Source organism: Phoenix dactylifera, chromosome 11 (assembly GCF_051530095.1).
Source record: "Phoenix dactylifera cultivar Ajwa chromosome 11, Ajwa_hap1_PhDact_Kaust_v1.1, whole genome shotgun sequence".
Taxonomy (NCBI): Eukaryota; Viridiplantae; Streptophyta; class Magnoliopsida; order Arecales; family Arecaceae; genus Phoenix; species Phoenix dactylifera.
Genome location: NC_143200.1, coordinates 1,197,459 through 1,212,295, shown reverse-complemented (window position 1 = coordinate 1,212,295; position 14,837 = coordinate 1,197,459). Strand labels below are relative to the sequence as shown.

At 36.7% G+C, this 14,837-nt stretch overlaps 1 protein-coding gene across 8 annotated transcripts; it reads left to right on the top strand.

Annotated features, from left to right (window-relative positions):
* The first annotated feature begins 4 nt into the window (after window positions 1-4).
* On the top strand, window positions 5-14,538 carry LOC103723851 (Calmodulin binding protein-like protein). 8 transcript variants are annotated; one of them, XR_005506984.2, is made up of 8 exons: window positions 2,674-3,037; window positions 3,187-3,253; window positions 8,706-8,758; window positions 8,894-9,387; window positions 12,197-12,357; window positions 12,725-12,928; window positions 13,027-13,940; window positions 14,057-14,538. XR_005506984.2 is itself a non-coding variant. In XM_088706315.2 (7 exons), the coding sequence occupies exons 1-7, from the start codon at window positions 147-149 to the stop codon at window positions 13,678-13,680; spliced, it is 1,662 nt and encodes a 553-aa protein (XP_088562441.1). In that variant the 5' UTR covers window positions 5-146; the 3' UTR covers window positions 13,681-13,962. The 8 variants fall into 8 exon arrangements, 6 of the variants coding, with proteins under 6 accessions (XP_088562441.1, XP_038971927.2, XP_038971928.1 ...); XR_015970974.1 differs by having other exon boundaries at window positions 2,709-3,020; window positions 3,131-3,253; XM_088706315.2 differs by lacking the exons at window positions 2,674-3,037; window positions 14,057-14,538 and adding an exon at window positions 5-175 and having other exon boundaries at window positions 13,027-13,962.
* Window positions 14,539-14,837: the final 299 nt, after the last annotated feature.

Sequence of the window (14,837 nt, the reverse complement as noted above, 5' to 3'; positions counted from 1 at the left end):
TGTCAGGATGGCAGAATAGTGTTAAACTTCTGTGCACCTGTGTTTATACAGCATGCATTGGTTCCATATCCACTTTGATATTAGCTTCATAAGTTAATATTTCTGAATGGCAGAACGGAGCATTCCAAAGGACCTTCAGGATTACGATGCAGGGGCTTCAAAATGGGATTATAAGGTATCATGACTGATCTCATAATTGGTGCATTTCTTTATCGTAAATGGCAGAATATTTGTAGAACACTATGAATTGAGATTAATTTTCTCGTATTTCCTTTTGTAATTCTGCGATATATATATATATCAAATGTATGATAAAAGATTTCAATAAATATGGTAATCCGGGACAAGGAACAAAGATGGACAGTCTACAAATCTATGGATAAGATGAGACTGAAAAAATATCCAACTAAAGAAAAGAAACAGAGAATAAAATATCTGAGAGGTTTCAGCTTTTTTGAATTTGAAAATAGAGTCTTGTAATGAACACAAATTCACAGAAACAAGACCAACGGCACGTGTTTACTTATAGATGCTACAAAGCTAAACCAGCCTACAGCTCTTTTAGTTTTTTGGCAAAATTCTCGGGCTATTAGGAAATAGAACTAATAGGTAGAAAAATAAAAAAAACTAGATGAAGAGTTGTTTTACTGCTTGTTTGCCGAGAATGGAGTTCTTTGATGCCTTAGAAGTATTCCAAATCCGAATAACTCGTGAACAAAAAAATTGATTCAGGATGCATAATACTCAAAAAAAAAAAGCCAACAAAAAAAAAGACTGAAAGGGATGGTGGATGGCTTTCTGGATTTTTAGATAACTTGGATGTCATTTTTGTATTTTAAAAGAACTCCTTTCAGAGAGGGAGAAGAAGAGGCATAGAAAGATAGGGCGTGATGACTTAACAGTGGTTTCTTTCTTAAAAATTTGAAACAAAAAATAGAAAATCTGGCTTCATCGAGGTCTAACACAATTTTTCTAATCCACGCGTCTTCGGTGTAGAATGTCGATTGTCATCGTCAAATCATTCATGAAATGGACCATGCCATGGAATAACCTGAGCATGATTGACTCTGATATTGGATATTATCACATTATTTACACACTAATGGGCATTCTTACACATGGGATTAGATCTATCCATGATATCATATTTGTTTTTTTCTGCAATCTCTTCATACCCACTGTTCACACATGAATGTGCTTTCATGGGTGTCAACAAATGTGCAGAGCTGGAGCCCGGCATATTTGCTTGCTGGCTTCGCTCATTTAACCGTCTTCATCTTTAGCGGAATAATAATAATAATAATAAATATCCGCTCCTGCTTCAAAATTATGGAGTGTGTAAGGTGAATTATAGTTCTCAGATTGCTAGCCATGCAGGCGTATTTTGGATATTTATATAGAATTAAAAAACTAAAATAACATATTTCAGTTAGTTTTTTAAGTGAAATTTTGAATTGTACTAAATAGTATCAGAACGAACTTAAGCCGTAGCTTATACGGACTAGTAGATACTGTAGCATGAGTCAATTAGAGCCGATCACAAAGTCAATTATTTTTGACATGCATGACTTTTTGTAGCAATGGAGTCAAAATTTGCTGATATTGTTACATAAAAATTTCTGTAAGGATATATTTTTTTTGGGGGATCCGCACAGCACGGGGCCTTCGTGATATGTCATTACTTTCACACCCAACGGATCACGGAAGCGTCCGCTGCGAAACTCATTCAATGCCTTTTATGCTTAACCATCATGAGTTAAATATGTAAATCTGCGGATCTGCTGCTTGGTTTCCACCATCGCTCATCGCAAAATTTAGCCTACATCCTCTTCATCGGACACGTGCGATATGCTGATTAGTCACGACGATCGAGGGAACACAGCACCCAACAGCGCACCTCGTCGCGGTCTTCGTAACGGTTAGTTATCAAAGCAGAGTAGCCGGTCGGACGGTGGCAAAGTACGACAGTCAAAAAAAAAAAAAAAAAGGCGGATCCGACATAAGCCTAGACACGTGTAAAGCACCCGAATCTTACGGTGAACAAACGGCGGGTACAACTTTCCAAAGCTGCCGTTGCTTGAATATTTTTGTTATTAATAATAAAAAATTTTATTAACAAGTTTTGAGATTCTTGTTATTTCAATCAATACTTTGAAAAATATATATTAAAAAAAACCCCATGAATCAATGAAACTTGTTTTTGTAGCGCACAATAACTCTCCCTTGCAAATACTAATCCTTCGATGCCATGTAGTAAAAAAAAAAAAAAAAACTTTTAATATGAATTACTCAATTATTTTTATTTTAAATAAAAACTTATTTTCAAGTAAATGTTTAAAATAAGGCTGTTTAATTAACGTCCGGCATGCCGGGCCGTGGGAGCGACGCCGCCGGTCCGGTACAAGCGCGGGAGGAGGTTGTACGAAGGATTCGCCTTCATCCACCGTCGGATCGCCCATGCTCACAGCTCTCAAAGCGATCAGCGGATGAGCCAACGGTGGATTCGCCTGAAGGAAGGTGAATACTCCCTTCGTGTGAAAGATCCAACCCTCTTCGCAAGCGCGTGGATGGCGACGCCTTTACTTCTGAGACGCGCTTTCTGTGGGCCCCACTTCACCTTCATATCATCTCTCCCTCTCCTCCTCTCTTCCAATTTCCCTCTCTCTGTCCTCCACATAAGTATAGGAAGAAGCCCACTCGAATTCACAGGGTATTAACTTAAAAAACGAGATTACAGGCGTCGTTAAAGGGAGGAGAAGGGAAGGGAAGCGAAAAGAGAAGAATCCAAAAGAGGGTACGCACCAAAAGACGGCGGCGGTGGAGGCGATAAGCACCAATCCCAGCACCAACGCCGGCGAGACTTTTGAGATCGAAAGGATAGATCGATAGAGTAGGTGCCGGGGGGGGGAAGAGGGTATTCGGAGTCCCGTCATCGCCCGAGCGAGATGTCGCAGAAGCGGCAGCCCGAGGGGGGCAAGCCCGAGAGGAGCAAGGCGGGATCAGACGAGAAGCGCCAGAAGGTTCCCTCCTTCAGAGCGTCGGTGTTTTCCCATCTTCTCTCTCTCTCTCTCTCTCTCTCTCTCTCTCTCTCTCTCTCTCTTTTTTAAAGATTTTATGTCTATTCATGTAGTGCTGGATTTGTTTGGTCTTCTGAGCATTGAGGGGATTCTTTTGAATGCTTGTCAGGATTGTGGAGAAGGCAATTCAGTTGGACCAGCTTCAGAAGCTGTTCGAACCTTTGGTTCGAAAAGTTGTGAGTGTTCCTATTCCTGCCTCTTGATCATGAACTTGAAATATGTCGGTGAAAATAGTTGGATTGCAAGGGTTGGTGAAGTTTTGTGTTGTCCTCCCACTTGCCCGTAGAGTCAAGCAGTCGACCTCTGCTCAAAATAATTAATAATATAATCGACAGAAAGAGGATAAAACTGACAGATTGTATCAATAATATTTTATGTTTTCAACAAGAATAGATGCAAGAACGACGATAAACATCTTACAGATGGCCATTTCTTTTTTATTTTTTAAGAAAGCCGTATTTCTCTAAACCATCTAGTCTCACCTTATGGTATGAAAGGTCTAATTGCTTGAATGTTGGAACCATCATTGCTGACCTAATTGGTGCAGATGACAAACCTGAACCTAACCTGACTATACTTGGGTGAGTTTCCAGCAGCCGGAAAATGAAAATCCCTTAACCAAACATTATTTCAAACATATTCCTATACATAGATATAATATCAACATACTAATTATTTTTATTTAGTTTACTGTCGAATAGCTCATTATGCTAATTTATTGTAAACCCGAAAGATGAAACTGTTTCATCCTATGTTACTTGACCCTTTAATTAGCCTAATGTACCTGCACCTGACACTTCAACATTGGCATTGGTATGGCACTTGGACACGGCTCTATAAGAAGAAATTCTTAAATAATAAGATTTTCTGATGCTTAGACATGTACCAACACCCGATACATGCACTTGAGTCTATGTAACATAGATTTGATCAAGTTTCTCATGCCATTATTTTGATTCTCGTGTAAATCCACATAACTATTTATGAAGTTTATAAATATTTTCTTGTTTGGGAACTATATTACCCTTATTTAATCTGTATATATTATTAAATATATTATTGATAACATATGACATATGTTATATGTATTATAAGGTTGAATGGTTATGCTTTTATGTATTATAATGTGTATCTTATATAGTAGATATTTCTTTTTCTGGTTTTCCATTTGAGGTGGTTTTTTTACATCCATTTGGTGGATTATTAGTTTCCATATAGATGATAAAATTACTAATACTCTGAGTGCCATGATCCTAGCTACATGGTTGTATGTGTCAAAATAGCTTGAAAATTATTCTACTGTATGAACATTTATTGTAAGGCTGTGACTATGAGAGCTGAGTTGTTCTCTGATAAGGTACTAGTGCATGGTGGTGATTCACTACCTTGTTCGAATTAATCTTGAATCTATACTATGATCTCTGATCCAATGCTTCTACCTTGTGACTATGTTCACTATTCGTAACCTCCAATTCATTTAAACTTTAAACTAACACTAAGTGGAGGTTCTAGTCCATGAGACACCTCCATCCTTTGCACGGTACAAGTTGCTCAATATTTTCTTGTGTTTTCTTATTTTAAAAAAGAAAAGAAAATCATGAGTGATTGTTGGAGATAAAAAATAAATATTTTCCATTTTTTATTCTTTTTTTCTTTTCTTTTCTTTAGTGGATTCTCTCTCTAGGGAAGTGGGAGAATGTGATAGGAGTTTGTTGGGGAACATCCATTTAGGATACTGAATTTTGTTACGGGAAAAACTTTGTTACTTTTGTGATTCTTTTCTCTAGAAGCCTGGACGCATTGAAGTGACTAGAGCTGCCTTCTCTTCAATCCACTTCCCAAGAGTTAGTGTGTACAAATTTCTCATGTACACAGATTTTGGAAATTGAGTTTTGTTACTCATCGAGCAAGTGTTGGGATGTTTCAGGAGTATAAGAAATTCCCTAGGCAGTCATATAATTAGAATAACACATTAGGTTATATTGTATAGCTTTTTCATACAATAAACTTGGGTGGGATGGGAGTACCTATTATCTTCATGTTAAAGCTGTTGAGAATAAACTAAACATCCACTACAAATTCATAGTAGATTATAATTTGAAAGTTTGCCATGAATGTACCTGAAAGCACATGATGGCATGAAAGACTGCTGGAGCTTAATATCTTAGATAAGGGGTAATGGGAATGTGTGTGTGGAAGGAAAAGATAAACAGAAATAAACAAAATAATATAAAGAGTTTAAAATTTCTGTGCCTGCAATCAAAAGCTATGAACTTAACCATGAAAGGCAAATAAATGCTGAGGATGGATGTAGAGAAGAAGAGGGGTGGGTTTGTAACAATAAATGAAAAGTGCTTCTACAATAGAAAAAAATCTAAAAGCACTTCTAGGTGAATCTAGGAAAAACCTAGCTTCTGGCTTCTCCTTTTGTGAGAATAACTTTTTTAAAAACTAGAAGCAACACCAGACATGCCCTAGGAGAACCATGGCACTATATACCAGCAATTGTATGGACGTTATGATCCTACATATGTCTATCATCTTACCAAATCCATATATCTTTACCGATTAACCAATTCTCGATGCTGGAGTTGATACTAAAGAGATATACTTCCTCATGAATTTATCTTGAATCGGGGCCTTTTGGCTCAACTTTATCCTAGTTTTGCCAAGGGAGCAAGCTCCATTTTTTACCTTGAATTGGTCAAAGAATTCTTGAGTTTTCGTGGAGGATTAGATCCAATAACAGGGGGCCTATGGCTGAGCGATATTGCACACCATCATTTAGCTATTGCTATTCTTTTCCTGATCGTTAGGACTAACTGGGGCATTGGTCATGGCCTTAAAGACATTTTAGTGGCTCATAAAGGTCCATTTATAAGCCAGGACCATAAGGGTCTATATGAAATCCTACAACAACATGGTATGCTCAATATCTCTTAATCTGGCTATGTTAGATTCTTTAAGCATTATTGTAGCTCACCATATGTATTCCATGCCCTCCTTTCCATACCTAGCTATTGATTATGTTACACATTTTTCGTTGTTCACCCATCATATGTGGATCGGTGGATTTCTCATAGTTGGTTGCTGTACATATAGCTATTTTTATGGTAAGGGACCATGAACCAACTTGTCGATACAACGATCAATTAGATCATGTCCTTAGGCACCATGATGCAATCATATCACATCTTAATTGGGCATGTATATTTCTAGGTGATTAACAGGCTCGGGCTTCATTATTTCTGTTTGAAAAACTAGTAATCAGTCATGCTAGCTAGTTTAGTAAGTAATGTTTGGCACAAGCAATGCATGTGAATGATTTTATTGATGGCTATGGTTCTGTCACATGTGATGGATCTAACAGAAAGGCGTATCTGATTGATGATTTTGATCCGTTATCTAGCACTTTTTTATATAATTATGGAGATTATTTTTCACATGGTTTTTGGATGCTTGGGGTCTCATCACATGCTACTTGTTTGCCACCCTAACACCATCTATAAAAGGCATGATTGGAAAAGAAAGAAAAGCGGATGATATAAGTGGAAGAGGAAAACGAAAGCACAGTCTCAACAAAGCAGAGTTGGAGAGCCAGGAGATGCATCGATACGTTGTAATTGTTATCTTGGCCCTTAGCACCCACTGTAATATGATACATCCCACTTTGTGAGCCTATATGATATCAAAATGTCAGCTGAGATTTTCTAACCAGTTGTATACCATCTTAAATTAATTCTAACTACAAATATTCAAATTAGTTTCCTAAAATAGTAGTAACTTCGGACTTTTGCTGATTTTTAAATATCTCGGCTACAAAGTTATCAGCAAATATCTTAGTCCTTTCCTGTTTTACTTTCCATTTCGGCCGAGATTTCAATATCATGGTCCATCTCGGTATCAGCTGCAATGTGATAGATGAGATCTCTGGTATTAAAATCCATGCTGAGCAGAGCATGAATAAGACTTTAAAGGTTTCACAAAAATACATTCAACCCTTTCAACGTTGTTATGAGTCACCTGGCTATGGGACAAGGTATCCAAAATCATTTGTATTTTTCAAGATCTGATAATAGCGTGGGCAACTTGCGGCCTATTTAGTAGTCTGTTTTTCCATTATCAGCCCCTTAAAACTGATAGCCTACTGGTAGACCGGTATGTGAGTATTGAAAAAGTAGTAAGATCAAGCCTGGAAAAGGCAACCATTTTTCTTTTCTTATTAAGTGAAGTTAATGTTATCATGTTAAATAAATTTTACTGTGCCAGCTCATTAAGTTTCCACATCGTGCGATACAGGACTGTCTAGATCAGACGCTTCATTAGTTTATCAACTTTTTTGCCAGATTGGATCTGTACGCAGCTGGTCCGAGTCAGACTCATTTGAACCAGCTAGTTCCATCCAATTTGGTTTTAAAAATAATGGTGTTGCCTCATAGTTAATGTCACATAATTATTCCTGTATTTAGAGGATCATTCACTTTTGCTAATATGTTAAATCAGAATCCTGTACATGATGGCTGTGCAAATTGATGTCCTTATCAATAACCTAATATTACACAAGGACAATTTCTTTTTTTTTAACAACTTGTATGTGATCTTACTTCTCAAAGATAAATCACTTAATTTGAAGGTAATTGTTTATTTTACAGTAATTAGTGACAGCCATAAGTTGAAGATCTTGTGCATGCCATGATGTCAACAATTGCCTTGGTTGTAGGGTTGCTTTAGTTTTCCAGCTGTCTAGGTTTTTACTTTTCCCTTCGTGTTGAAAGAATTAAGTACAGGTCCAGATTTTGATATCTTCTTAAACAGCTAAATTCTAAATTTACATGTGATGCTACTTATGAGTTTGATTCGACTGATCGTGATCATATGCTTTTACAATCATTGTTCAATTATGCTACTAATGTTTCATTGAATCAAGTGCACAACGCTAACTTCGGTGTACAAGTCCTTAGGTTGGAAGGCTTTGTATTTTGTTTAGAGGTAGCATTACCTTGTTGTGTTTATTGCTAGTCAGGATCTAATCCTTCCACAAGCAATATCAGGGAAAAATGCCGTGTTTTATACGATGGTAAGTCTGGGAAAAATGCATGTCAAAGAACATAAATCAGAATCATTTTCTTTTAGAAAGAAGATCTAGGAATTCTTTTGGAGGATAGATTTTGGAGAAAAATATTATTTGCTAGGGACGAGTTTTGAATTGGGATATCATTTTCCTATTTGTCAAAGATGATGACATTTAGAGTGCTTTTGTTTTTGCATTTTCATTATGCATTTATTAGTATTATTATGTGTCTTTGCCTCCAGGTTTTGATTTGAAATTACACGGTGATCTAGGATAAAATTGATGTTGCGGGATTGGCAGCAAGTGTCAGGATCTTATTATTTTCTTTGAAGCAGATTGTAGGAGTCAACTGTCTTTTGCTAGTGGTGGTCATTGTTTTTCTGATTGGGATCTCTTTTTGATATCATGATGAGATAAGATGTGACGAAAAAGGGATTGTGCAAGAGTTCTTTTTTCAGTTTTTGTGTCTGCATTTTACATTTATAAGTATTCTATAGAGAGTGTGTATAGAATGCTGCATGAAGACTTAATTCATATTCTCTTTCATTTCTCACCAGGTAAAAGAAGAAGTCGAATTGGCTCTAGCAAACCACTTGGCTAGCATGACTCCGTGAGAACTGACACTTACTGATGAACATTAATGTTTCTACTTGGAACTCAACAAAAATAAACCTTATCTTACTGTTTGACTAAATTTGTAGATAACATGTTTCTGTGTTTGATAGTTTTCTTTGTTATTGTACAGACAATGTGGAAAGCAGATATTTCCATCCACCTCAAGAACTTTACAACTACAGTTCAACAACAAGCTTTCTCTTCCAATATTCACTGGCTGTAGAATTGAAGGAGAGGACTATTCAGTCATAACTATAGCTTTAGTTGATGCCTTGACTGGGCAAGTTGTTGTGTCAGGTCCTGAGTCCTCGATGAAGGTGGAAATAGTAGTTCTAGAGGGAGACTTTGAAGGTGGTGAAGAGGAGAATTGGACATACGAGGAATTTAGAAGTAATATTGTTAGGGAAAGGGAAGGCAAGCGATCACTCCTTACTGGGGATGCCCTTGTAGAACTTAATAAAGGGTTTGGTGTGATAGGAGAGCTGTCTTTTACTGATAACTCCAGCTGGACTCGAAGTCGAAAATTCAGGCTAGGGGCAAAGGTTGTGGATGGCTACTTTAGTGGAATGAGAGTAAGGGAAGCCAGGACTGAACCATTCATGGTTAAGGATCATCGTGGAGAGTGTAAGTTTATCAAATTTTTTTTTTTATTTTCTGTTTGTATGATTGTTTACGTCATGTATATTAGTATTCTTGTTCATTAGTCTAGATTCTCATGGTACTTTTTCATGCTGAATTACTCATGGGATGCCGCTGATGCACCTATGTTAATTAGACATAAGAAGAATAGCCTTTGGATGTTTTTGCTTATTGACTTTATCAGCTTGAAAAAGAGATGCCTGACATGTTATTATCTATGCTATAATTCATATTCTATATGTTTGTTTCATACTGTATTCTTAAGTTATATTTCAAAGTTTTAATAGTGCCTTTAAAATATATGTATAAACAGGTCATTTTACATATATACATACACAATTGATATGTAGAGAAACTCGTGATATGCATGATAATTTGTAGAAAATCTTGATATGCTAATCCAAAATAAGAACACTTAGAAAAATACGGAGCAAGCCATACAACACGTGCTTAGTTTTTATTTGATAATTGATAGCACGATTGTTACTAATGAAAAAAATTCATTTCAAGTTTGGTTGTTGTAAGTACTTATTTAGCATATTTTTGTCACGCCCCAAATTCAGAACATAACACGGACATGCTACCGAGGGGTACAACCCACGATAACACGAAGCCAACATTACATTTAACCTTCAAATCCATCTCAAACAAAATATAATAAATAGAAGTTTAATTTCATTATCCATTAAATGTAACCAATACTGGTTCAGAGCGTCTAAATCCAAACATAAATACCAAACCCATAATCCTCAATATTCAAAAAAAAAAAATCATTAACTACAAATTCATAGTCAACTTAAAATACTAAAATTCTTCTACAAAATCGCCAAGCTTGCTAGCGTGAACTCTAAGCTTGGATCATCCTTCATTCCTATCAACCCTATTCATTTGGAGAGAGAAAAATAAAACTAGAAATATATGAGCGACAGCTCAATAAGTAAATCTTACTTTACCTTACCGAATCAAGTATAGGTTTTTTCATGTAAATGCATCATTTAAGAAAAATAACATATATTCCAAAATAAGCATTTCATAATACAGTATATCAAGTCATAAAACAAATCATGCATGGACAAATCATCCATCTATCATAAACATAGTTTTGTTTATAGTGCAAATAAATTTGTAAATCATTCTTCACATCATTTAATCTTATTATGGATCAAAACATTGCTCATAGATATTTGTGCTATGGTCACTATAATCCGTGATAGGGCCATCTTCTTAATCGACAAGATATCATAGTTCGTATTCGTTACCAACTTTAACCCATTGGCGGAGGGCTGTTTTCGTTGGATGCTAGCTCTAGGATGTCGATTTCTCCAATTCTAGGGATCATACATAGCTATCTGAAAGCCTTTAGAAAACTTATATATTTTTCTTAAAACATACACATAAATAAATGAAAACGTTAAATGGCATGATCAGATTCATATTTCATAATAAAGTTATTTTTCATTAAAACATTCATGGAATTATTTTTCATAATAAAGCATGATTTTTATAACACATATGTTGATCTATATTTTTTAGAAAAAATGACATTTTCATCTTTCATGTCTCGTGTTGGAAATATGTTGTTTTTCCTACTGTTTGATCTGATGTAATGTGGAATATAATATGAATCTATTATCGATTGCAGCTAAAAAGCTATCCTATTATTGAATGATCTCGTTTATAATGCTGTATTTTGACCTTCAAATCTTGAGAATTTGTGTTGGAATTTCTGGACTGCAATCTTATTTATTTCTGCAGTCTCCCTCTCTCTCTCTCTCTCCCTCTCTCTCTCTCTCTGTGTGTGTGTGTGCGTGTGTAAAAGTGTATGCATAAAACAGGCATCAACATTCCAATTGATGAAGCTGAGCTACTAGGGCTGCGTGAATGCTTTTTCACAAACTACTTTGAAGGTTATCTTGGATCTTTTCTACTTGACCTTTGACATAAAGTGGAACTCCTTTCTATATTGAGGTTACTCAAGTCTTTGCTACACATGCCCACACCATCTTAGTTGATTCTTCATCACTATATCCTCTTGGCACAGGACAATCTAAGAGGCCAAGCTTTCATACTCAAACTGATGGAAGAACGGATGAGTGTTCTGAACTTCTGATCTTTAGAAGTTGTTGAGGTTCAAGATAACAAAGTGGAAAGGTGTTTGATGGGATCTGTTACCAATGTTTGCATGCATCTTTGCATGTGTGTTTTTGTCAAAAAGTTTGAGAACTTTCCTTGAAGTCCGTACGAGTTTGTGTTATCCTAATTCTAACTATATGGTTCACCTGATCCCACACTAGATGAGATTATCACATGACATATATGAGATCCCTGCATTTCAAAGGATGCTATATGCAATAGCTTCCATTAAAAAAGATGAATAACTGAAAGGGAAACACTGTCATGCGAGGTATACATGCTATATTATTCCATGTGGTTAGAGTTTTTTTTGTTGAAGGGTTATAGCCACAAAAGGCCTTCAAGAAAGATACAACATTGGGCTCAGGAATCCGTCTGTATAACATTGTTACAATATCTGGACAGAGCTTGCAGGCACCCTAATGATTCCATGAGCCACGACATTGCCTGATTTTAACAGCTCACTGAATTTCAGATATGTGTCGTCAAACTGTCCAGTCTTGGGGTTCTCTTTTCCTCACTAGTCAGGCATCACTGTTTTGCTTGTTTTTTCTTTGTCAGTCATATTGTTTTCAATATTATTGTGCCAAAGGTTGCTTACCTAATTGGCTTTACATGTATTTTGTTCTATAGCCATCTAAATTTTCATTTCCTTTTGCAGTGTACAAGAAGCATTATCCCCCATCACTTTCGGATGAAGTCTGGCGACTAGAGAAAATCGGTAAAGATGGTGCTTTTCACAAGCGTCTGAGCAGTGAAAATATCCATACTGTCAAGGATTTCTTGACCTTATTGGTCATGGATGCAACAAGGCTCCGAAATGTATTAGCCTGTCTCTTTATTGTTTTTTAGTAGATTATTTTGGTGTTTTATGCTTTCAAGTTTTCACCAACTTAACTAGCAATTATAGTTGCTTATGGAAAACAAAAGTCTGTGCATTTTTTATTTATTTTAAATTAATTTTTTTTCATAGTTCAAAGTATCAGCAGTGATACAGTGCTGCATGCCATGATGCTAGTCGCTAGTCCTGCTGTCATATCTCATTATACTTTGGTTGTGGTTATCATAGCCATTAAATAATTAAACATCTACTTATTTGCATTTATGGCATAAGTAAATTTCATCAACAAATATAAATCTTCCATCATATTCGCATTAACCATCACCTTTCTTTGCATAAGCTATGCAGATCTTGGGCAGTGGCATGTCTACTAAGATGTGGGAGGTCACCGTGGAACATGCTCGGACTTGCACAATCAGTGATCAGCCGCATGTTTACTATCCGAATGGTCACACAAAACCTGGGGTTGTATTCAATGTTGTGGGACAAGTGATGGGGTTAATTTCTGAGCAGCAATTTGTTGCTTTGAATAATCTTTCAGATAATGAAAAGGTGTGTATTTTCATTTACTGTTACCTCTTTGTCAGGATCTTTTCTTTTTTCATTAATCAGAAGTAAAAGTTGTTCCCACTTATTGGACATGTCAACAGGCAGAAGCACAAGTGGCTGTAAAACTTGCTTTTGAACATTGGAATGATGTGCTGACCTGTGACACTGGATCTATTTTGGGCAACACTTCAAATGCACCTCCTCCTTTTGCCTCAGGGTCACGATCCTCACAAGATAATGTGTACAACACTTTCCCAAGTCCTGTTAAAGCTGATGGCTTTGGTTTCACTCATGCAAGCATCCCATCACCAGACATTTTTTCCATAGGGGTCACAAGGGCCTCAGATGCTTATGGTCTGCAAGGTGTGGATAGTATGGAATCTAGATTTGAAGCCGAGTCAGAGAGTCTTATGGGCCGGGATGCTTTCAAAGACTCCAGAGACCTAGAAAAATTTTCCAACCCTTCAATTTATGACGAGTGTGGCAACCAGGCATTATTTGGTGAAGACAGTTTGCAGCAGTATATGAATTCTAACATCTCTTTGCTCTCGCATAGCCTTGGTGCAGATTCGGCAGACCTGGGAACTGCCGTCACCGGCTTCCTTGCAATGTCAGCAGCACGGACAGCAGCTGTCCATGGGAAAGCCTACAGAGGATGGAGGACATTGTTATCTGTGTTGAGATGGAGGTTCTCCATAAAGAGGATTGTGGCATTGAAGAAGAAAACGATACAGGGAAGGGGGAAATTTGGTTGAAAATATCTAAAAAAAGAATTGAAATTATAGAAAAGAATAAAGAGGTTTTAGTCTTCAGGAATGAAACTGGTCTTGGCTTGCAGATCAAAGGCCTTGTCTGTTTCTTTTGGTGTATAGAGTGTATTTCAAAATGTAATTGCCTCAGTTTTGGTACAGTTTTAGAAGAAACCATACATAGCGAAAAATGCTCTGTATATAATCAAACTGTGCTACAGTGGTTTTAATTCATCAAGGCACAGCTTGCTTAAGTGGAATAACAGGTTTGAAGTTTCAGAGTTGCAATAGCATGCACAATCTTCTTATGTGCAATTGCTCTTTTTCCTTTTTATGTGTGAATTGGCTTTCCAAATGCTGAAAGATTTCTTGCTTCATGTAGATACTTGGTTTCCGTTCCAGACTACACTCACGTTATGCGTGGATCCCTGGTTTTTTTCGGGCATCCTGATGAGGATAAGAGCCACTTGGAATGGTTTATTGGAGGGAATACCCCTAGGTATCTACTTTGAGTTCGAGTTGAGGCAGAATGTGCATGCATGCATCTATTTACAGGCATCTGAGAGTATATTTACTCCTAGACAGCATACATGCACTTGGTAATTGTATAACTTGATCTCTGTTGACATGCTAAAACCCAAAAGCTCCATCATTGCTGCTTCAATTTTGATGGTAGACTTGCCGCAGAGAGTTCACTGAGTGCTACGGTGTGATGCAGGACATCGTGCATGGGATATCCTTGAGTTCATGCAAAAAGCAGTTGATGTTTCTGTACTCCAAAACTCAAGTTAGATGATTTTTTTTTTTTTCAATAAAGGTTGCATGAGATTCTTATATAGCTTAATTATGAAGCAGATTTTTTTATAGCTGAAAACAATTAATTACGAGTGTGTTTCCATTTAAAACCAACCCCCCAGGTGTTGGATGAACCTAAATGTTAGCACAACCGAGAAAAGCCTGCACATATCTGGAATGGAGGAATTTTGTTCAAGTTGAGGTCTGGAGGATTCTGGATCAAACTCTTCTGTTGTAGATATAAAGAAAGAATGAAGTGCAATGATCTCGTATTTATAGTCGATCAAGTCATACATGGGCCTTTCACTCATTGAAACTTAATCAGATCAAAAAAAGAAGAAAAGAAACATTTTTACGTAGTCATATGC

Coding starts and splice junctions, on each gene's coding strand:
- LOC103723851 (XM_039115999.2), top strand. CDS start 2,946: ATGTCGCAGAAGCGGCAGCCCGAGGGGGGCAAGCCCGAGAGGAGCAAG. Junction 3,254..8,705: donor AACCTTTGGTTCGAAAAGTT/GTGAGTGTTCCT, acceptor ATTTCTCACCAG/GTAAAAGAAGAAGTCGAATT. Junction 8,759..8,893: donor CACTTGGCTAGCATGACTCC/GTGAGAACTGAC, acceptor GTTATTGTACAG/ACAATGTGGAAAGCAGATAT.